Source organism: Parambassis ranga, chromosome 7 (genome assembly GCF_900634625.1).
Source record: "Parambassis ranga chromosome 7, fParRan2.1, whole genome shotgun sequence".
Taxonomy (NCBI): domain Eukaryota; kingdom Metazoa; phylum Chordata; class Actinopteri; family Ambassidae; genus Parambassis; species Parambassis ranga.
The window spans coordinates 12,483,694-12,506,011 of record NC_041028.1 but is presented as its reverse complement, the minus strand read 5'-3'; the positions used below and the strand labels follow the sequence as shown (position 1 = coordinate 12,506,011).

Below are 22,318 nucleotides of genomic sequence, written 5' to 3'. Positions count from 1 at the left end.
TTCTCAAACACGCTGCAAGTTTTTCTACATCACTCTCTGTCATGATAACAGAGTTTTGGTGCATCGTTCTCGTGGGTCATTTGATCTTTGTGCTGGTCACTGACACCAGGAGGAAGACAGGAAGCTCTCATCAGCACCTGCCAATGCAAATATACAATACACCAACAACTGAGGCCAATTAATTTATCATTCTCAAATTAACCATGACTGACACTGAATCAAAGCACTGCAGACAGTAAGCAGCAGTGAGCCATAAGGTCCGCATATCTCCTGTTCTCCTGAGGCAATACATCCAGTCTCGGTTGGTTTTTTAGTTGCCCTTGAAAGCTCTGTGGTATTAACTGAAGGTTCAATGTAACAAAAACTGAAATCTGTGCATAACGGCGTGTCTGCTGGTGTTACCTGTAGAAGGGCTGCGGGTGTCCTTGGGCCTCGCAGCTAAACACCACCTCTCTGCGATTCTCGCCAGGTTGAATGGGAAACACCACACTGCCGGGCTGTTTGGTGAACATGGGCCTCAGCAGGACTCCGCTTCCTTGGTGGAGAACCAACAAAACTAAATCAGCTTTGAAGTCTGGGTGAACCTGAAAACCACTTTTAACAATTCTTTTTTCTTGCTGGCAAGCACATATGGAGGGCTTACACAGGAAGAAAGCAGAGGGGACAAGTGCTGCACAGGAGAGAGGTATACGACTCTATATCTCCATTCAACATGGATCCGTTGGCTATGTGAGCAGAGCCTATGAGAGTTCGTCATATTAGCCATTAAAAAACTGCTAGATCCCTGAGGTACTGCATAATCAGCTGGTACCCTGCATAAAACTTTAATGCAAACACCTGAATGTACAGAGTTGTCAAAGGCACACACTTCAGCAAAATTTCATCTAAACCCTTCAAGCTTATCACCGCCTTCCCCCGGGGTTATCAACCTGACACACATGCCACAAAAATACTTAGAGTAATATATTCCAATTTTAAATCAGCCCCTTCATATTTGATCCTTCAACCTTTGTGATTCAAAAACCCTCAAATAACCTCAAACTTGAGAGAGTGACTTATGAAAGATGGTTTCGTGTCTTTTGTCTTAGATAATGTTAAAAGCTGGTGACAGGCAAAACCTTGATTCTATTCTATTCTATTCTATTCTATTCTATGCTAAAGCCTAACAGTGACCCATGGGGTAGTCAACACTTCATTACAATAAACATTGCTTTCTGAGATGGTAGGGGAATTCATCTGGTATTGTCAGAATGTGTTTGCATTTCTTTAAAAGCACACAAACAGAATATTATATATGCAGGGTAACTAATTTATATGGGCAGGTATCACTTTCAACTCTCTGGAGTGCAGGGAGTACAGATTCATCCTCAAGGCTCAAAATAACTCACTGAAAGAGGGTGGAGATGTTTGACAAGGGACCTTGTAGGCTGATTGTTCGTCTCCACAAGGATAAACCTTACACAAAGTTACACAAAATAAAAGGCCGCCTAATTATAATCTTTGTTACGAGAAGCGTGTCCCTTGAAGCGGCAAAGGAAGATGATTGATTACCAGAAGACACTTCTCGCGCAGTCCATATTAAAACAAAGCCTCACACTTGTTGTACACAAATATGGAGGAGTGATAAAGCCAGTGGCAGACAAGAGATGAATTGTGCATTACGTTGACAACTGTTTTCAATGATTAAGTCAACATTTATACATAAATGAATAAATGTGTTTATACACCCACAGATAGTTCTATGATGTTTCAAGTTTCCCACTTAAAATACAAATGAGAAAAACTCACAACAACAACAGCACTACAGGTCACCAGTTTAATGACACATTTGACAGATTCAATTATATTTACATATAAACATTAAATTATTATAGTTCCTAAAAGCAGTTTTTATATGAAGGACTCACAAGAAGAAAAAAAAACATGACTTCCATTTGAGCACATCTGTGCTGGACTCACCCACCCTGCTGGTAAACCTAAATTACAAACAACAACTCTAACACAACTTCAGCCAAACACCCAAAATACACTCAACAAAGTCTGTGTGAGTGTATGGAACTCATAAATTATAATCAGTAATTGTAATTAATGGGATATTAATGAGTCTATGTATTTGGCTGCAGCACATGACCTCAGTTCTGACTGCTGTTCTCACTTGATCTTTGCCAGCACCATGGCAACTGTTATTATAAGGGTGAATAAGTGTCTGAATAATGAGAAGGGGTTGAGCTCTGGGGGCTGTACCTGGGGGCTGCACTTCAAACTGATGCAAACTCTCTGAAACTCTTTCGGTGCCCTTACGGGAATGAAAGTGAAGATGCGGTGTGGAATGCAGAATCATTTTTCAGGCTTGCTTTCTGGTAATCCAACATTTAGGTGTTACAAACTGCTGTACTCCAAGTGCACAACACAAACTTCATTTTAATGACATACGTAAAGTCTTAAAAAAAATCAAATAAAATCAACACTAACTCTCCACTTGACAGGCTGTCAGAGCCTTTAAGATAAGTCTTCATGTTAAAAATAGAATGTGAGTCCGATGTTAGGCCCACCACTAAGCACCCCAGAACGCAGAAATGATTTAAGTTCTCTATCGGAGCAGTGCACTGATCCGGAATCCTAACAGGAAGTTGACTGCACAATGCCGCGGGACAGAGATGGAGGTCATTATGAAAGGGTGTTTAGAAAAAAAATGGGCCGCCTGTCCTCATATCTGTCACCTGCTGCCAGATGGTGATATGTGCATGTTTTCTAAGGCTCCTCAGACAACATGGGACTCAGCATCGAAGCACAAGTGGAAGGCAGAGGGAGCTGTTTTAGAGGCTGAAATAAAAACTAATCTCAAATTCAATACTGGCTGACAGCAAATGAATTCCTCCAGCTTACCTCAGCATGAATAAACAGCCAAACGGGGAGTCGGCTGTGGGGGAGGTATCGGTCGTTTGTGAGGCCCCAAATCCATTCGTTTCAGCTCTGGGTTTTATGCATCAAATAAAAAAAAAAAAAAAAAGCCAATCTTGCTTTTTAAAAGCATCCTCTGCTCCTGTCCAGGCCGATAAGGTGCACCTTTAAGGTCCCTTAGTCCTGGGCAGAAAAAGTTACTCCAGTGCAGATGGAGGTTTTTTAAAAAAGTATAGGTTTGATCACATCTCAGCTAAATGCTCTGAATTTTTCTTTTTTCATTTGTCATGATGCACACAAAGTTTAAACAATAAATCAATTGCAATTTAATATTCCACTATGGAATGGATGATGGCCACATTATGGTGAAGAGGTAAAGAGGAAAAAAAGCTTGAATCCCTTAAAACCCAGTGAAAATGATTTCAGGCCATACATACATACTGCTGGGACTTTCATCCAGTGTAAGTTAATTTTCAGAGGAATGTGGCAGAAGCACAACCAAACTGCAGCCCTGACATAGCATTCTAATCAAAGCTAGCACATCTGAAATGTACTAACAATACTATCCAAGGCTGCGTCAGCGGGGAAACAAAGAGTTTCCTACTACATGCTGCGTTTGGAAATAGAAAATCCAGGCTTTTGTTGTTGTTGTTGTTGTTGTCATTCTTTATATTGAATGCCTACATAAAGCCAGCAACGGAGTGCTTCTAAGAATGCCATTTGTCATCTAATTGTTGTAATATTCCCACCTTTTCCACCTCAGCATCAGTTGGAAGGTTATTTGTCACTCACCAGGCGCTATGGCGCACACTAATGGAAACATTTATCATGGTTTAAAACACCATTATATGCTGTGAACTATAGCTACTTAAAGAATGCCTGATTGGACCATTTGTGCTTTTCATTTTTGACAATATGCAACAATATAGTGTGGATTCCTTTTCTTTAGAGTTTCTTCTGCCGACATGCAGCGTAAACCTTATAAGGGAGTGGTGTTAATAAACTATATATATATATATACATATGGTTTACTGTGAGTGCACATCTTGTAATTAATTAAACTATTGTGTATGTGTGTGTCAACATTAATGAGAGAAATAAACCTAATAAGTCTTTTGTGAGAATCACAATTCAGAGGGTAACTGCTGACACCACTGTACTTTCTTTGTAACCAAAACAATCTGGATAACATATTAACAATAACGTAGAGAACTCACAGCAGTGCCAGAGGCTACATTTATACTTCCTGCCATGAATGTATACTGTACTGTTCTTTAACTGATAATATCGTGTTTCCTTGGCTTAATGAACAGCCCAGAAGATTTATTAGATCTATAATTACCACCACAGTGTAGATGAAATCTTTAAAGCACAAAAATACAGCTGTGGTATAAGGCTCGTGGGTGGTTAAGCTACATTGACACATATACACTTTTAACCTTGCATAATCACATATAAACTGTAAAGATGCAATATAAATTGCTTAAGGATCTGCCATGTTGGGATAAATCACTAAGTCAATATCTGAAACTCCACTTATCTCTGGGATGTATGAATGAAGATATAATCATAATAAAAGAAAGCAGTTGCTTTACCATGAGATTCAATTGCTTCTCAGAAGCATCACTAAAATATGAGCTGCTTGTAAATACTGTATTTAAGGAGGTTAAAGCTATTTTGTACACTTGAAATGCTGTAATCTTTTATCATTTATCATACTTTCTGCCTGTGAATCCCATTTCAAATCGTTCTTTATTTACTTTAGAAACACTTCATGTTTAATAATAAAATCATAACAAAAGGCTTGTAACTAGTCAGATCAAGTTCATTTGCATATTTGTGGGAGACTGGACTTTTGATTGCCATATTTTTATCCTATATTAATGTGTTGCAGTTAGTGTGGAGATCCATTAACTGTCCAGTCATGGTCACCTTTAACCATTTTGGTAGTTTTAAAATCTTATAATTAGCAATATTTCTCATTAATTGTTGATCCGTGCCAAGGTTTATCATATACCACATCATGATCAGTATAAAGGATCATGCATGAGGTCGCAGTGACCATGAACTCTGACCACCAAGATCTCATGAGTTCATCCTTGAGTCAACATTCAAACTAGATTTCAGGAAAGTCTTCCGAGGCATTTTTTGAGATTTCATGTCTAATAGTACGTTCTGGGTAAAAATGCATTTTCTTAGGCCTTGGCGATGATAACCTTTGGCCTTTGACCCATAATCAGTCTTGCAGGCAGAGGCATTAAAAAAAGACTTGAAGATTTGATAAGAGATTTTTGCATCTATCTATTTTACAGTCACGTTCAAAAGTTGGCACCTCCTCTTTAAATCAATTTGTTTGTGTGTGTGTGATCATAAACACAAACACAACAAAACCATCAGTCACATAAACATAACAAACAGATCATAGGGGGGGATCTTAGTATTAAGGCAAATACATCAGACAAAAAACAAAATAACTTTTTTAGGCCATTATTTAGCAATGAAGCCAAAAAGAAAAAAAAACATGGGCAATACTGCATCCCCTGTTTAATGCTAAAGATTTAATTTTGGTAAGCTGCAGCAGTTGCTGCTGATCATCAGTCCTGGATGAATTGATTATTGTTTTGGCAGTTTGCTGCGCTGGAGCATTCAGGCTACAAAAGACCCAAGAGATACATTTCAGATCCTTCCAAAATATCTGAGAGTTAAAGCTAAAACTGTATATATAAAGGTTTTTTCTCAAAGTGCCTGTTCCTCAAACATCACCTAGCCACAGCCGGCCTGTCCCAAAGTCCAAACCTCAACCTGAAATGCTGTGGTGGACATTAAGCAGGCTGTGCATTACAAAATCAACAAAAACCTCAATGAACTAAAGCAATACTGTGAAGACGAATGGGCTAAAATCCCCCCACAACCATGTGAGACACATAGTAAGTCATACAGGAAACCATTTCTTCAAGTTGCTGCTAAAGGTGGATTTACAATCTACTTAATCAAGGGAGTATTTAGCTTGGCCCATGTGGCTTCATTTCTGCTAAATAAATAATGGCACATAAAAAATGTACTACTGAACATGACTGTTGCTGTACTGTAGACAACTTCTTTATGTCTTTCAGAACAGGAGGAACACTCACGATAACACAAACTGTAGTAAAAGCATCACAGCTTTTCTTTCATGGCGGTGCAAGCCACTTGAGCTCCTTGCTGAACACTTATTTCTGATTGGTCAATAACACAGTCTGAGTGATATCACTTGACTTTTAGCACATTGCAGATATTTTGTTTATTTTTTATCTAGTTAAACCACAAGTCCGATGTTAATTCAGATTTATTCTGAGGGAACAAAACGTTTGATTGCTGGTTTGCGCCTTGACGGCAATCTTAGTGAACGTGTTTACATTTTGGTTTCTAGTGCTGGTAAATTGTAGCCTTTCCATGCCAAATACAGATGTTTGTCTGATTGCACCCCTGGCAGTTATTTTTAGGCAAATGTAACTTCAAAGAGCTTGAAATAATGTGTTTGAAACCACCATTTTGTACCAAATGGTTTATGTTTTTGGCATGTGGTTGTGTATTAGGAGGGAATATGTACAGCACCATAAAAAAAATCTTCTCTCTGCACCCTGTACACATAATGACAATAAACTGCTGACCTTTCTTGGTAGCACACCTTTGTTATCCTGCTCCACCAACCAGGTACAACTGTATGACAAAAGCACTTCTGTCAGATGGAGACTGTGGCAGTGGCTTGCTGAGCGAAGGTTAGCTGTATCTGTGGGGGGCAAAGCACATTCTCTCCTGCCTCTTTGCTCTCTCGTTCTCTCTCGCACTCACATGTTCACAGGTACAGTATTGTACACACCCCTGCCTTGGGCCGTTCAGACCCTCAGAGAGGCATAAAAGGAGAGGTGGTTAACTCCAGATGAACTCGCTGTGGGAATGGCTTCACCTGTTCCCCGCTATTCTCCCACACCGCCGATGCCAACTGTTTAAAAAGGAGTCGGGGATGAATAACCTGCCCGGAGATGAGCATCACACTGTGCTTTCTTTACCCCAGTGCCACACGTCACAGAACGCCTATCATGTCTTTCGCAGAACACAGAGGTCTATAATATTGCACCATACTTGTCTTGGAAGCAGATCACATGTAATGTAACCTCATACTGAATATTAATGCTGAGTTACAGTGTGTTACAAACTGTGAGTGTGAGCCAGAGTGAGGCAAGGGCTGTGCAACACAATGCTTTTCAGAAACGATTTGCCCTCTGCTCCTTTGTTAAGCACTAAATTGCTTTGAATAGACAATTCTGAATGTGGCTTCTGCGGTTTGTGATTGTAACAGTAAATTACGTGACTGCAGACTTTCAGTATCTTTAGGACGGTTTGTCTGAAATCAAAACTCTGGCAGGTTTTGCAGCAGGATTTCCGCCGACATTAAAGGCGCTTACTTCGCCTGTATGTCTGTGTATTTAGGAGAACACTTAAGAAGGAGGTGTGATCGGAATTGCGGTGTAGATCGTAATCCCACAGTGAGTCACAGTTCCCCGAGGAAAGCCTCATTAGACATCCGCTGATGTGTATTGGATTTGGCGATAAGTAATGCTAATTGCCATGTGGGCACATTTAGGTGCCGACATGCTGTTGTGCTTTTGAAAGAAGACGCGTGTGCATGAACAAATACACGCGCTGGCAGTCGCAGGCCCACAAATGCATGCACACTAATTATTTTAGGTCCCAGCTGTGAGGAGGGGCTGCTGATTTTGAGCAAGGCAACATGAAAGATTACTCATTCCTCAAGACACTGTTCTCACGCAGCAAAGCCCTGATTCATCTCCTCTTCTTCTGACTCTGACTTTCTGAAGAGAACTAGCATTTGACCCTGAACATTTTGTAAAGGGAGAAAAATTAGGTCTCTCATTAAAAGCAAGATCAATGACAAGATTCTACCAGTGCAATCTCAATTAGGGTTACAATTGAGGCACCCTTTACAACGAATGACTGCACATTCGAGCGCTAGATAAGGGCTGTCTTTGTAAGATGGAAATCTGCCGTATTCTTTTCAGAAAGGGTTCACTGTCTGAAAAAACAATAGATAATTGCCATGTACAACTGACGGAATGCTGATTTGTTGCCTTGGGCTGCCAATGAAAAGACAACAACATGAACCTTTTCTACTATTTGTAAAATTGGTAGAAAGCTTCAGGCTCTCTTTGCAGTAAAAAAAAACATCTTCCTTAAGTGCCATCTGTTCTCAATGCCAAAAAAAATTAAATCTATGAATAACTGTTTACGGGCCCCATGCAACAACAGCAGAAAGAAAAAAAAACAAACAAACAAAAAATAATGCACATTTATGAGGCTTACCTGCCAGAAACTCCACCAATGACAGCAGCAGTATAAGTTTCCATAGCAACTCCATTTTAATGGTCTCAGGTCAATAAAGGCTCACATCCGATCACAGGTGTGTAGAATCTTGGCTTTGTCCTTTGCAGCACTGTCACTGTTCTTCTGTTAAATAAAAAGAAGGAAGACAAAGACCAATTAACATTTAGAGCCACTGTTTTCATGATGGCAGTAACCAGCCATGTTGGTGTGAAAATGACATGTAAGAATGAAATACTGTAAAATCCTGAATCCCCCCCCCAAATCTGTGCTAATAGTAATACTTTAATCTATATAGACAGCTCTATGTGACATTTAAGAGCTACTTTTCATTGTAGATCCTTCATGAGCATAAAACACTGTAGAGTTAGCTCAAGTGTGCTTAACATTGCATAATAGGGATCATGTCTGCAAGAGAAACATAAAGGGATTGCTTGCTTGTACTCAAACCTGCTGAGACAAAACAAAAAGCAAGCTGGTTGTCAGACACATCCCAAGCATGTAATAAAGCACTGTCCTGGCTCCTTGAATTCGTCTGAGCTAGAGGGATTATGTATTTCTGACATAAAGAGCTGACTGTAGGCAGCGCAAAACCATTTTCGGTCCCCCGGGAATCTCACAATTGATTTTCTCAAGGACTAAACTGTAATTTATCTCTGCTTCGACTCAAATGAAATACCCCCCACCCACTAAAAAAAAGTTGTTAAATAATAATGAGAGGTGCATCTCCTGTTGCTGATAAACAGTGATGTATTTATTTGCCAAAATACTCTAAGCCGCCCCCAACGTGTTGAAAGCTATGATACGTTCTGATCAAGCGGCAGATAAATGTTTGCATAATATGGGAGGCTGGTTATGGAGTAAAAAAGGATGAGGGGAGGAAATTAGCCATTGTCTTTGCTCAAACTGACTCTCCCTGGTACATTTAACTGACTGATGGCCCGGTGTCCTCCGACTCTCCATGCTAAAATAAATGAGAGGAAAGGAATTAATAAGAACATACAGTGCAGTCTATCAGGAGGCCAAAGACGCGGAGACAACTGAAAGATTGCACTTCCTCAGTTATCAGTTCAGCCCCTATCTTTGCTCCACTGAAAGGCATGACAGAGCATACTGATGCTTATGTGAATACATCAGCCGTGTCCCTGACACGTTTGCCTGCACCCTTCCTCTTCCTTCGGCAAGCTCTAAACCATCACAGGCAACACTTTTTTCCCTATAAATCTCATTATGGAGATTGGATTTAGAGTGTCATCTTAGTTCCAAGTTATCTTGCAGTTATTAGGATGCAAATGTCATGAGTAAATGTTGGCTTTTAATAATAAAACAGAGAGACTTCAAATCCTTTCTTGTGCTCCTGGATATTTTTGGAAAGCTCCTCCTTTGAGGGAATAATTGTGAGAGATGCGCTGAATAAATTTTTTTTTCCCCACACAATGTGGCAGCTCACTTCAGCAAAACTTTATTTTCCAACTGCACACCACATTATGTCAAGGTTTGGGCTTCTCACATTCTAAATTAGATAATTAATCATATTTTACTTTGACTGCTAAAGTAAATATACTATGTCATGTCGAGCTACAGACTGAGGCTCACATTTGCTACGAACGCCTTCAAAATCATCCGGAGTAATTGTTTTGTCAGCCATGTAAATGTTTTACAGTCTGGTCATCTAAAATTAATTTATCCTGCCTTGACAATAACACAAGTGAGCACTAATGTGTGAGCTAGTGAGACACCCCCATTCATAAAAGCCTGTATCGGTTGGCCTCTAACAGCAATCTCTTGATCTCTATTACTAGGCAAGCTCCGAGACACAAGACATCAGACAACAGGGTTAGTAGGAGAGGGGATAAAAGAAAGCCTTGTGATCCAAAGGAGCTCAGCACTGAGATGATGGCTGGGGCATCTGGGGAGTGTCCACACCACTATTTGACTTCCTACTCAGGACAAATTAATTACTCCTGTGACCCTAAGTGGTAGTGAAGGCCAATGACTTACTTTCATCACACATTGATTCTCTCATTTGTTTGCTGTATGAGATGAAAGTTAATGATAGGGAAAGCTTTCAAGTTCCAACCACTTTCAAGTCCCTGAAAAAAAAAGAAAAGAAAAGCCAGTGGCAGAAAAAAAGGAATATGAACAAGGCTGAAATGACAGTCCTGACCTAACCATTTCCTGACCTCATTTGCACAAACACAATTGCATATAGCTACATGTAATGCATCTGCAATGAATTCAGCTTCTCATTTCTAAAAATGCAGACTACGTACAAGGAGAAAGACACAAAGAATAATAAATACAGTTTTTTTTTTACTGCAAGAATCCTAACCATATGACATCTACTAAACTATCCAACCTGTCAAAGACTAATGTTGGGACATCATCATCATTATGACAGCAGCCCATCAAAAAGACAGATGTTAAAAAACTGCAGTTCCTCAAATGGCCACTTGAGGCTGACCATGTCTAACTTTACATTGAAAATAAACACAATAACAGTGTTTACTTTTTCATTTTAAACAATAAGACCCTTTTCCATCCATTTTCCTAACCCACTTTGTCCTGTATTACAGGCTCATGGGGTGGCTGTCAGCTGTCAATGGGCAAAAGACAGGATACACCCAGGACATACTGCCAATCGCAGGGCTACATATAGGGACAAACAACCAGACATGTTCATGGATTTCAATTAAGCTAACATCTTCAAGAAAGAGGAGGACCTGTGGGAAACCAATGCAGGTGCAGGGAGACACACCCAGAAAAACCCCAGCCAGGTTCGACCCAGGAACCTTGTTCCCAGCCCAGATTCTGATTCACATAGTGATAAAAACTATGGATGTCATCACAGAGATATCAACCATTTTCCACCAGCTTCATGGTGTCTTCTCTGATTTCAGGCAGCTGGTTCAGGATATGATAAGTCTTTACCACCTGCACTTGAAGAGATTGTGGGGTGCATGGTCAATTACTTGATTAACCGTTTAGCCAACAAAATATCAGACTGGAAAAAAATACTAATTAACATTTACCTACTCTCAATGTCATGTTGTGCAATGTCCAACCATATTCAATTTAATTTCTGTCAATCATGTAATCAAGTATTCCTTTAATCTTCTTACAGAGAGTGTTTGCCAGAAAGCTTGGATGTATAACTGAGCGCTTCATTGTACGAGGAAATGCAGCTGCTTTCAGGCAAGGGATTTGAGGAGACAAAGCACTCCACCAAAATTTCAGTGTTGTCAAAGTGACACCTCTCATCTTCTTGTTCTATGACAGCACCAGCTGGAGTTGATAAACCACAGATTGTAGTTCAGTGAGCCACGGAAGCTGACAGTGACGGGTTGATTCGACCCTCTCTACTACACCCGATCTTTCAGCTGCCATCAATTTTTCAGGGCTTGAAAATGTATTAATAGAAGGCTACTCTAGGTCCTTTTGGTTGAAGAGTCTAGATGAAGATAAAATTCACACTAAAAAGCATGAGCATCCCACACACACACACACACACACACTTCCCCACCCACCCCACGCAAGCTCTGAATCATGAATGAGGCCAGACTCCCACACACTGCAGGAACGAGACAAGACCAGGAAAAATGGCATACAATGCTGCATCTTTAATCACCTGCGCTGTGACTTCACTTGATCTGCAGACACCAGCTCGATCAGTGTTTTCCTGCACGTGTGGCTCATCTCACAGCTCTGAGTGCCTCTAGTCATTTAAAATTTATTTTCTTGCGAGTTGAGACTAGTAGTAGTAGGAAATGTGAAATTTCCCTCCTAATCCTGCATTACTTTGATTCACCGCCCTCATGAATCAAAGATTTACCCAGAAACTCCACGGATGAGTGGCAATGTTAATGAAGTCCAAATCATATGGTATGTATTTTACATTTATATGGTCTTTTACACTAAATATTAAATGATGAAGCCATATACTTTATACACAGAACTTATATTGGCAATATACAGTAAGACTATTCTGCTGCTATTGAAGGAATAATCTTTCTCTTTTAGAGGTGCCTGTTGTTATCTGTGAAGTCAGCTCTGTCTTTGTAGCCTCTGAAATGCTGAGTATACTTTCCAAAATATTTTGGAAGGTGCTCCCTTCTTGTACTGACATCAGACCCAAGTGCACTGTTCAAGTTGCAAGTGAAAGTGTTGTATCTTAGCTTCCCTAAGCCAATCTTTGTTTGTATAATCAATAAGCTAAATAACTTTCTTGTTGCTGAAGACTTTGTGTGCCAACACACATCTTTACCCCTCCTCCCATCCTCACAAATGGCACACCACAGGACTCAAGGAAGTGCCAAAGTATTCCCCCAGCCAAGATTCTACCTCAAATAGTGGCACAAGACAAAGAGACTAATAGTGTTTTGATCTAAGCACACAAGCCGCAGGCGTGACATAACACAAGCCAGCTCCTTCATTTCTCCAGACCGCACCAGAGGCGTTCCAAAGCGCTCGTCCCAATCTCCCCTGTGACAGGGGTAACTGAGCATGTTGAAAGGTTCTTCCTGCTTCCATGCAATGCTGCAAGCTGAAGTTTTAACATAATGAGCCAGCATACAGCAAAAATTTACACAACACTATGGGGCTATACATCAAAATTCAGCCAGGGAGGCTCCCTTAAACTCCCCTACTACTAGTAGCAGCATAAATCAATACAGTTATTTTATTGGAAATAACCAAGCACCTTCATTATACTAGTCTAGTCTTTGACACTAATGTGTTTCTAACATCATAAACAAAGCACTTTTCATGGCTGAAATGAGCTCCACAAATATACCTGCCTCGCCTCTTGTCTTACAGCCGACGCTGTCTCTGACTAAATTATTTTTCTCCAGGTTTCCAAGCAGACAATTCCACTGCACCTGCCTTCACTAAAGTACTAATTAGGGGTCTTTTTAGGATTCAAGAGCCCACCAGTTAGTAGTTCCGATTTACGTCTTTGCTTGAAGTCAGCAGTTACCAAAACTTTTCCCTTGATGTGGAAAAAACAAGCAGGTATTACTTTAAGAAATGAAAAATCCCCTCAGACAGAACTCTTTAAGCATCTGCACGCACCCTGATTGTGACATTTGATAACTGTATAGATATTTTTATCTTGAATGCTCTGACGGTTAAAATGCTTTACTTTTTTGTAAACATGAGCAGTGACGTAAATAGCAAATAACTACTCATCGTTTAGCCTATTACATTCGCCTCCACTACAGCACAAGTTTAATAGATTTAGATTTTTTTAGGTTGACATTTTCATATTCAGTTTTTAGTAAAACACACAATTATTAGAAATGTAGCATTTCATCTGCAGACAGACGTCGTTCCACTGAAAGACAAACATGCAGGAAGGACTTTGTTTGCAGCATGAGCCTCATTAGAATTCAACATTTAGAGACGAACATCCATTTCTCAGCTCAATTACAGCTACAGTGTGGATCTATGGTAACAATGCTGTGTTGTTTGATGCTTAATGCCAGTAGGAAAAAAAATCATATATAGCAAAATAATGAGATATTTTAAAGCAGCAAAAATGATTTATCAGCTGTTTAGCAAATTTAAGCATGTCGTCCGAGTAGATTAGTGTCTGCATTCAGCTGTCCCACTTACATACTATAACTGTACCTGAATAAAATATAAAGCGCCTACAGTTTAGCTCCCTCTGCATTTCTTCGACTAGCAGGATGTGAAACTACCTAAAATGACAGCCTCTACTTGTTCTTATCAGAATGCGCATAGTTCTTTCTTCCACGGTCTATTATTTTCCTCTCCTCATGCAGACCAGCCTGCACTCAGCAGGGAACTATGAACTTCATATTGACCCTCCTCCTCTTTCTGAGCCGGTGACATCATCAGAAACGTGTCCAGCCATAAGCACACTTCCCCAAGGAGGTGAGTAGTAGCTCTACTATTCCAACCACTTCATTTAAAAAAAAAAGGTAAGATGAGTATCTGCACTGAGAACATTAATAGCATTTATGTCCAGGAACATCAAGTTAGTTTCACATTTCAACATGAAACAACAGACTGCTTGATGTCTGTAAACAGACAAACTAAATAACTCAGTATGTCACAGAGAAAAGTTACCATTCAAAGAACAGCCTCCTCTGGTATACTTAATTGCACAATAACAATGTCCCTTTCAAACATATGGACACTTGATTTCAGGAGAATAACTGTTTCCTGCAGAGTCGCACGCTAAAGGACTTTAGACAATCTGAACCAATCAAGCTGGGAGCTCTGCGCAATCAAAGAAAGGCAGAGATGATGAGACTGGACTGAGTCCAATCCCCTGTTGATCACTGACGACAATGAATTCTGCCAGAGGTTTTAAATGAACGGGAAATGATAGGTGGATTTGTGCCCTCTGACTAAAAAGCTGCGTGGTATAAATGATGGTCAGGGCAATTAGAGGATGCAGAGAATGTTATTAGTGCTGATGAGAAAGTGTAAAAACTCAGATGGGAGCTGGAGCACTGGGATTTCCTGTTTTCTTTCTGATTGATGCTGGGCTATAAAGGCATGGATATAATTTAGCTTTTACTGGAAAATGCACGTGAAAGAACATATTCATACAAAATAGAATGAGCTGTCAAGATAGGCTATTTTATCCACAGGCTGCTAAAATATTAGGTTTACTTTACAGCAGGCTGATTCAATATGTTGGTAAAGTAGTACAGGAATAAAACTGCATTATACTGGACAGTTTACGCAGAATAAAGCGCACTTATTAAAAACATGTACCTGAGCGCATCTCCTGCGGTGTTTGCTGATGTTTATCCCTTCTCGTATATCCATGTTCCACCTCGCATCTCCTCACTCCTTCAGCCCAGCAGCTCCCACCAGCATCGCGTCGACGGCCACAGTTAAGTTGTTCTCCTCAAAGTGCGGATGTCTCTCCCACAAATGGCCCCAAACTCTCGTCGCGCTTTTAAAGGCAGGCTCCTTTGGTCGTTCAGTCTGTCCGTCCGCGGTGGTGGTGCCAGTTTACACAGTGAGCGCAGTTAGAAGCAGCCCGGTCCTCCGCTCTCCACTGTCCACATTCATGCCCATACCCAGACCTGTGCGCAGCGGCGGCAGACTCAGTATGCTGTACAAAGCAGCTCTGAAGCCTCGTCTTCAAGGACGTCTGTGGAGAGAAGGTTTTCTCGTTTCACTGAATGAATGAATTTCATTCATTTTAGCAGCTCAAAGTGTTCATTGGTCCTGCGGAAATCCTCTGCGTCGGTTCCGGAGTCCGACTCGTCCACAGGAGAAGGACTGGCTGCATGCGCGCGGCAGCAGTGGCACATGGGACATCAGAGGAGGATACAGGAGGGTGTTTTTTTTTTTTCCACGCAGCAGGTTCCCGTCACGTTCTCAGTATTGACCTAGCCCACAATAACGAGAACACCTATACAGTATAACGTGTCTATTATTTGCGTATTTGTCTATTTCTTGGGTATAACTATACCAAAGCAATGATTCTTCTTCTTTCTTTTTTTCTTTTTTTTTTTAGTGGAACTGTCCCTCCAGCATTAAAACTACTACGTAATGATGCAGAGTGGACTGCATAATGTGTGATATTTTAAGATATATCACTGCAGAAGCATTAAAGGATAAGCTGCATTAAAAATCAGATGCAGTTGTGAAAGTGCCTTCAAAGCCACAGTCTACACATATTTTTACTGAAGTTCCATAATGACTGGTGAAAGTCTTTTCAACACACAACACCAAGGCCTTTGAACTGAGCTCTGCTAATTGGAATTAGTTATTAATTACACCTGTGCTTTAACTGCAATCACATATACCAACAAAATGTCTCCAAGCAGTAATCCAGAACAGTGCACCGCCAGCAGGAACAACACTCAGACACACAAACACTAATGTGACATCAGACAGGCTAACTGAAGACACCTGTGTGTGATTTATTAGTAGCTGCCAAGTACAATAATGGAATGACAAGTGCATTAGAATAAGTGTGTAAACTTGCTGAAGTGCAGTGAGGACCTATAGAGATCCTTGTCATGCACTTGTTTTTCATCATTACTCGCACTGCAGGACAGATTGTCAGCTCATAAAGATTAAAGAGTCAGAACTTGTTACATGCACAAGGCCTCTGGCTCATAATCCACTCATAATGTGGAGTGGGATTTAAGAGAATCTACTTCTGTTTGAGCCAATGGTAGAATAATAATTACAGAAGAAATTAATGAATGCCCTGCTAAGCCTTGGAAAGGCAAATGGAAAAGAAGAATGTTTGGATTAACCTGCTGAATGAACATTTAGTATTCCTTAGTCATTCATGCACATAAGCTAATAATGGCACATCAAAGCTCCAAGGAACACTTAGTAGTATAGCCACCCTACACACAAATATCCTCAATAGGTTTGAATATTTCATAAATTCCTTCAGTGCTCAACACTGGAGGGATATTTTCTTATCATTTTACTGTGATCATTTCTTCCGAAGAAAATCTAGCTGAATTTTACCTAATTTAGTTTTACTCATTTCCCCCGGCTCTCCAGAGGGAGAGATATTTCATGCAACCGTTCCCGTGTGACAATGAACTTTTCATTGTTGTTTAGAAGATGTCATTTAAATACATGAATTACGTTTGTCCTGAGGCAGTAAACTAGATGCTGAAATGAGCAGCTTGTCAATGCTGCCAGCAATCAGAAAGACACAGCTATCTCTCTGAGAGGAAGAAAAGACCGATCACACAGACTTCTGTGAGCAGGAGCAAAACAAGAAAATTAAGAAAATATCCTTGTTAGGTTGAGCTAATAATTTTACATGCACATGTTGTTAAAAAAACAAAAAAAAAAAACAAATTTAAGTTTGCACATCTCTTATCATCAGGATAATTAAAGATAACATTGTTTTTACATTATCTACTGCATTATGTGAGACACTGTGAGCAGCGGCAGAGGCAGCTTTTGTTCTGGGCCTGTACTGTCTGTTAGAAGTGAATCTTCGGAATAGATGGTAGTCTGGGTGTAATTTGACTGACATATAGGGTGACCCTACCTGCCCCTGTCTCTGCATGATGGCATCCAGTTTGAATCAAATAATGGACAGAGGGTGTCTCAATCGGCTGCTGAGCAGCATAGACACAGACAACACTGAAACCAGGCTCATGTGCCAGAAGTATGTGAAAGTAAAATTGAGATATAGTCACATGTTTATTATAAAGATGGACAAATTGATTAGTGTTTGATATTGATCCAGTTTGATTTGTTTTCATGCTTTCCGAATGCTTCTAATGATGCTGCAGGCCTGATAAGCCAGTACACTGTCTGTATTGACATGTATTGAATAACAAGGTATCACGTTCATTTTGACATTTACCAGGTGATATGGACTTCCTGTTATCCACCATAGGGGAATAGATATTAACAGATTGTGATTTAAACAATAATTACAGTGGATCACATCCCTAAGGGCGGATATACAGTACAGAGTGTTTACCTTCAACAGTAACCCATTTATTATAGAATCAGGGCAAGTATGCCTGCACCAGTTTGAAAGACTGTTAGGTAAGACAGATTACTGAATTCTCCTCTACAAGATAAAGTAATACTGTATGATGTACACACACCTCAGCCTTTCAAACTTGTTTTTGGAGCAGACGTTTGGACACACAAGCAATAATTTAAAGGGGGAAAAAACACACACACCTGTGCATCTGTGCTGGTAGCCTAGGGTTTGACAGTTAGCTGCCTTCGATCTGTCAGGAAGTCCTAACACCACCCACTGACAGAGAGAGCAATGTACAGCACCAGCACATGGCTGTGGAGCACATCCAAGGTAATACAGGTGAAGTCCACAAATGGGATTCTGGCAGAGAAACATCAGGCTAAAACCAGTGCCTTGTGTATAATCCACCCAGCGATGCAGACATAGAAGAGTTTGAAAGAGCCGATCTTTCTACAGCTCCATCTAATACAGATTAATGCAGGCATGTGGAGTCAGTGAGGTATAGAAAGAGTCTTCTTTTTGAGTGCAAAGCAATGGTAATGGACAGTTTTCATCATAAATTGACAATATAAATAAACAATGCAAAATGGGGAAAGTACAGCTGATTATACTATCACCAAGAGGGGGCACGATATGGTTATGTTTTCTTTCTTAATCCAGAAATCATAATCAGGATGTTCGGGGGTCACAGGATTTTCACTTTGATGTCACAACAACGCACTTTGAGTTCTGGGTATACTTTAAAGTTTCGTATGGAGAAACGCCATCGATTTTACACATCAAAGACTGTTTACTGCTTTTGAGGAAAGAGGGACGATGAATGCAGAACAGAAGATATTATCTCTGGTTCTGTTGCATTGTTTGTTTTTTTTCTCATTGTGAGTCCAGTATTGTTATAGGATGGTGAGCCTGAAACAACTTTTTTAAATATTTTATAAGTTAAGCTGGGTAATTTGAAAATAAATGATTTCAAAGAAAGAGGAGTTATGGGCACTTTAATATTTATCCATTAGTTCTGATGAATATTATTTTGGCCCCTGGTCTCTCGTCATTTTTCACAAGGGGCCTTCATGCAGAGCAAGCTAAGTTTGCCTACTGCATCTACGTATGAACATAATTTACAGGAGGCATAGTTGTAAATATGGGTCAGACTCTACTGTCAAAATCCTTGGTTGGGAGGAATCTTAATGTATCTTGCCCAAGAGGAGGCCACATCATTAAATTAAAATAAGCAGACATCCTGGATACACAGCTTTAAATACCGTCTACAGAGAGTCACTGTCTAAATGAAGTACTGGATTTGAGTCATTTCTCATGATGGATTAACATGTACTTGAGGGACGGCTCTATCTCCCCTGCCTTGGCTGCTGCCGCTGCTGGTTTGTCAGAATTTGCATGCTTACTGCTGTCACATACTACTGCTAGAATGTAACATACAGTGTGTTATAAAACACTCCTGTGCTCTTCATGAATCAGAGAATGAGCACATTTAAACAACACAAACATTGTGAACATTATCTACCATAATAACACACATGAAATTCAATACAAAGAATTGTTGTTTTTTTTTTTTTAATTACTTTGTTTGAAAAGTTTTAAGGGCTTTTATTATTGACTTGTGACTCCCGGCTCAACAGGTCAAGAATCGCCTGTGTGGGAGATATCTCAAAGAAAATCAAGAGGTAGAGCCTCTCTCTCTCTCTCTCTTAACAGCAGCCTTCGCTTGCTGCAAACTAATGACCGCCTTGCCAAAGCATTTAACCTTGAGCCAATCTGTCTTCTCACTTAGAAAAGCCGAGTTCTTGAACCATGAAATAGAGGTAGTTGTCCCTCCGAAAAAAGGTTACAACCCAGACTACTTCAAGATTAATCAATCATTGCCATTGGAAATGTCACACAGGCATTGACATTATCAAAACATTGCTTTTTTAAAAAAATTTAAATTTTGTTTACAGGATACACAACACATATTGTTGTTGAGAGGTATGAGAGGTTTTATACCCAAGCAGCAACCCAGCTGGTGAAGGGGGGTTAAACATTGCAGTTCCTCAAATGGCCACTTGAGGCTCTGAAATCAGTCAATCCCCATAGACCTCTATGTCTCCAATGTCCAACTTGCAGCAGAAATAATAATACTTACAGCCTGGTAAAAAGGTTTTGGTCTCTATGGACAGTTTGCTCATTAATGACAACAGCACAGAGTGTAACCCTGTACACTTTTCTCACTTAAGTTGCTGGCCTTAAGTTGTGCATAATTCCTCCTACCCACCTCAGCTCCACTCATGCTCCACAGCTTCGCCCATACGCCCAAGACAGTGACAGCCAGAACCTCCCATCCCACGGTGAGCCTACAGACCACTCAGAAACCTATGGGTGAGATCATGAAAGGTTTGTTCATCTCTATTTACAACACAAGAATGTAATGACATAAATGAAGATGCAACTTATCAAACATACCTTAAGTCAAAGAGTCTTCTGTCATACTTGAAAATCTATTTTAAGTGTGATTTAGTGCCTACAGTATGTGCTCAGGGAGCGATGTGAAATGCTGAAACACTTAACATGCAATAAAAGCAAAACCAGCATGTAGAAATCCTCTCACACTTTGAATAAGTACCTGTGTGTGTGCCTCCGCAAATTCAATATTTTCTAAAATATATTACATTTGATTCACCAAAGGACTTGTTTATGATACCTACTCCCTTGAATTTCTGAGGTACTTCAGAAGTATTCCAGATTTGCCGTGACAGATACTGTACCTCCTGAAAGAACACACTGACATTGACAAGTTCAACTTTTGCATACCGTGTGTGTGTATATATGTGTGTATGTGGCTGTGGCTGTGAGTGGTTGTACAAATGTTTATCTAAATCCATGCCCTTGAGGTGTTTTTCACTAATCTGTATTTGGTGGATCTATGCCAATCTCTTAGGAAGAATACAAAGGCCACCCACTTGTAGGAACATTTTGTGTAGTAGTGGCATGATTAGTATGTTCACATATTTAGCCTGAAATTAATGAGCTTAGGTAATGTTAAAATGAATACAGAACAGATTCATCTGCTGTTGTGGCACATGCTGCTTTTGATTAGAATCCTTACTCTCATCTCTGAACTTGAAAAGAAGTCATTCAAGTAAAGGAAAATGTACGATCAATGCAATGCAAATTAGAAATTGTTGTGATGAAACCTAGATTCAATAGGACAATGTTTCGACTATCATTGTGACATTACATTATTTCCATTGATAAGAGTTATGCTCTATGAATCATACATACACATGGTTACTTTCCACTTCCACATTTTGTCATGTTTTTAATCTTTAGTCTTCTTTTCATGTGTATTAATTATGTATTACAGATTTTTTTCAACATATCAAGCCTTGAAACTCTCCATTGAAACTTTCCATTGCACCTACTCTCAGAGTGAGAGCGAGATAAACCTAAACACCAGGACTGCTGAACTCTGCTGATCTACAGAGTGATATGGTTAAGCTTTCATATTCTTTGTCTACAGTACACCTTCCTGCAGTGGAAGCAATTGTGACTGTGTCTCTCCTATCTAATGAATAATGCACACTAAGACACCCTGAGTTATCCAAAACCAAGTCCTTCTTATCCCTGTTTGAGTGAATTGATTTCCTAGCTCTCACCAGCATCTGCAGAGGCTAAGACCGACCCTGCGTGTGGAACAGAGGATTTAAAAGCAGAACAACAAGGCATCTAACATCAAGCTTTTATATAGGGCTCCTCTTGGATACTCTGGAGTTCATTACCTGCTGCTCAGATCAAAAGCAGAGGTCACATCATCACCACGCTTATGATATCTGCAGCCTAATTAGAATTTCGGTGTTACTGATCTGTGTCAATTTTGATGTGATCATCTTCAAAACAGGTAGCTGACACTTGGCCCAGACGATACTTCGAGGTCAGATATTTCAAAGTGAGGACTCACTGTACATCCTTAGCAATTATTTATCTGCACAAGGAGAAAGATTTTAATGAGCTTTGGACAACAATGCTGAAGCAGCCTCAGTTGAAGGCGTTTCTCATTTTTCACAACTAGTAACATCATTTACCCAAGAGACATGATTATACGCAACATTTATTTAGTCATAGCACCACATTAGAGAAAATGAGAACAACAACAGATTAGTTTGTAAAACATTAGAGCTGTGAAAGGCATACTTAGGACATTTGGCTCATAAAATTACACTTTTTACTGCAGTCCATGTAACCTTCCCTATACTGTATACTGCAGACCTACCCTACTCTTCCGGACTACATCTTGTAATAGTCCACAGTTGCATGGCCTCTATGCAGAGAGGATGACAGAAACCAGCGTACTGTAGACAATGCTTTCAGAATTCAAGGTCTTTCTACTGACACCATCTGTCCCATATTTAACAATTTCAGATTAAATCAATATTAATCTTCTGCTGACCAAAAGGGACTTCACTCCCATTCAAAATAAACCAATCCAATTTGATAAGGAGCCAGACTATTTGGATAAGCGTGGCAGGCAAATCAGCATGAGATACTCTCTTGGAGATTGTCTATTTTCTCCTCATCCTTGAT

General features: G+C 40.0%; 1 protein-coding gene across 8 annotated transcripts in view; it reads right to left on the bottom strand.

Annotated features, from left to right (window-relative positions):
• cntn3a.1 (contactin 3a, tandem duplicate 1) overlaps positions 1-20,204 on the bottom strand; it is a 65,032-nt gene extending 44,828 nt beyond the window's left edge. For 6 of the 8 annotated variants that reach the window (XR_003670983.1, XR_003670987.1, XR_003670986.1 and 3 more), the window contains exons 1-3: positions 15,028-15,544; positions 8,263-8,406; positions 403-535 (exon numbers count right to left, since the gene is read on the bottom strand). Coding sequence is in view for 3 of the 8 variants with exons in the window: in XM_028410166.1 (XP_028265967.1) it covers positions 403-535; positions 8,263-8,317 (188 nt within the window). In the remaining 5 variants the exon portion in view is untranslated. Of the gene's footprint in view, positions 1-402; positions 536-8,262; positions 8,407-10,281; positions 10,354-15,027; positions 15,545-20,012 lie in introns of those variants that run through there. The other 2 variants (XM_028410168.1, XM_028410169.1) reach the window with 2 other exon arrangements.
• Positions 20,205-22,318: the final 2,114 nt, after the last annotated feature.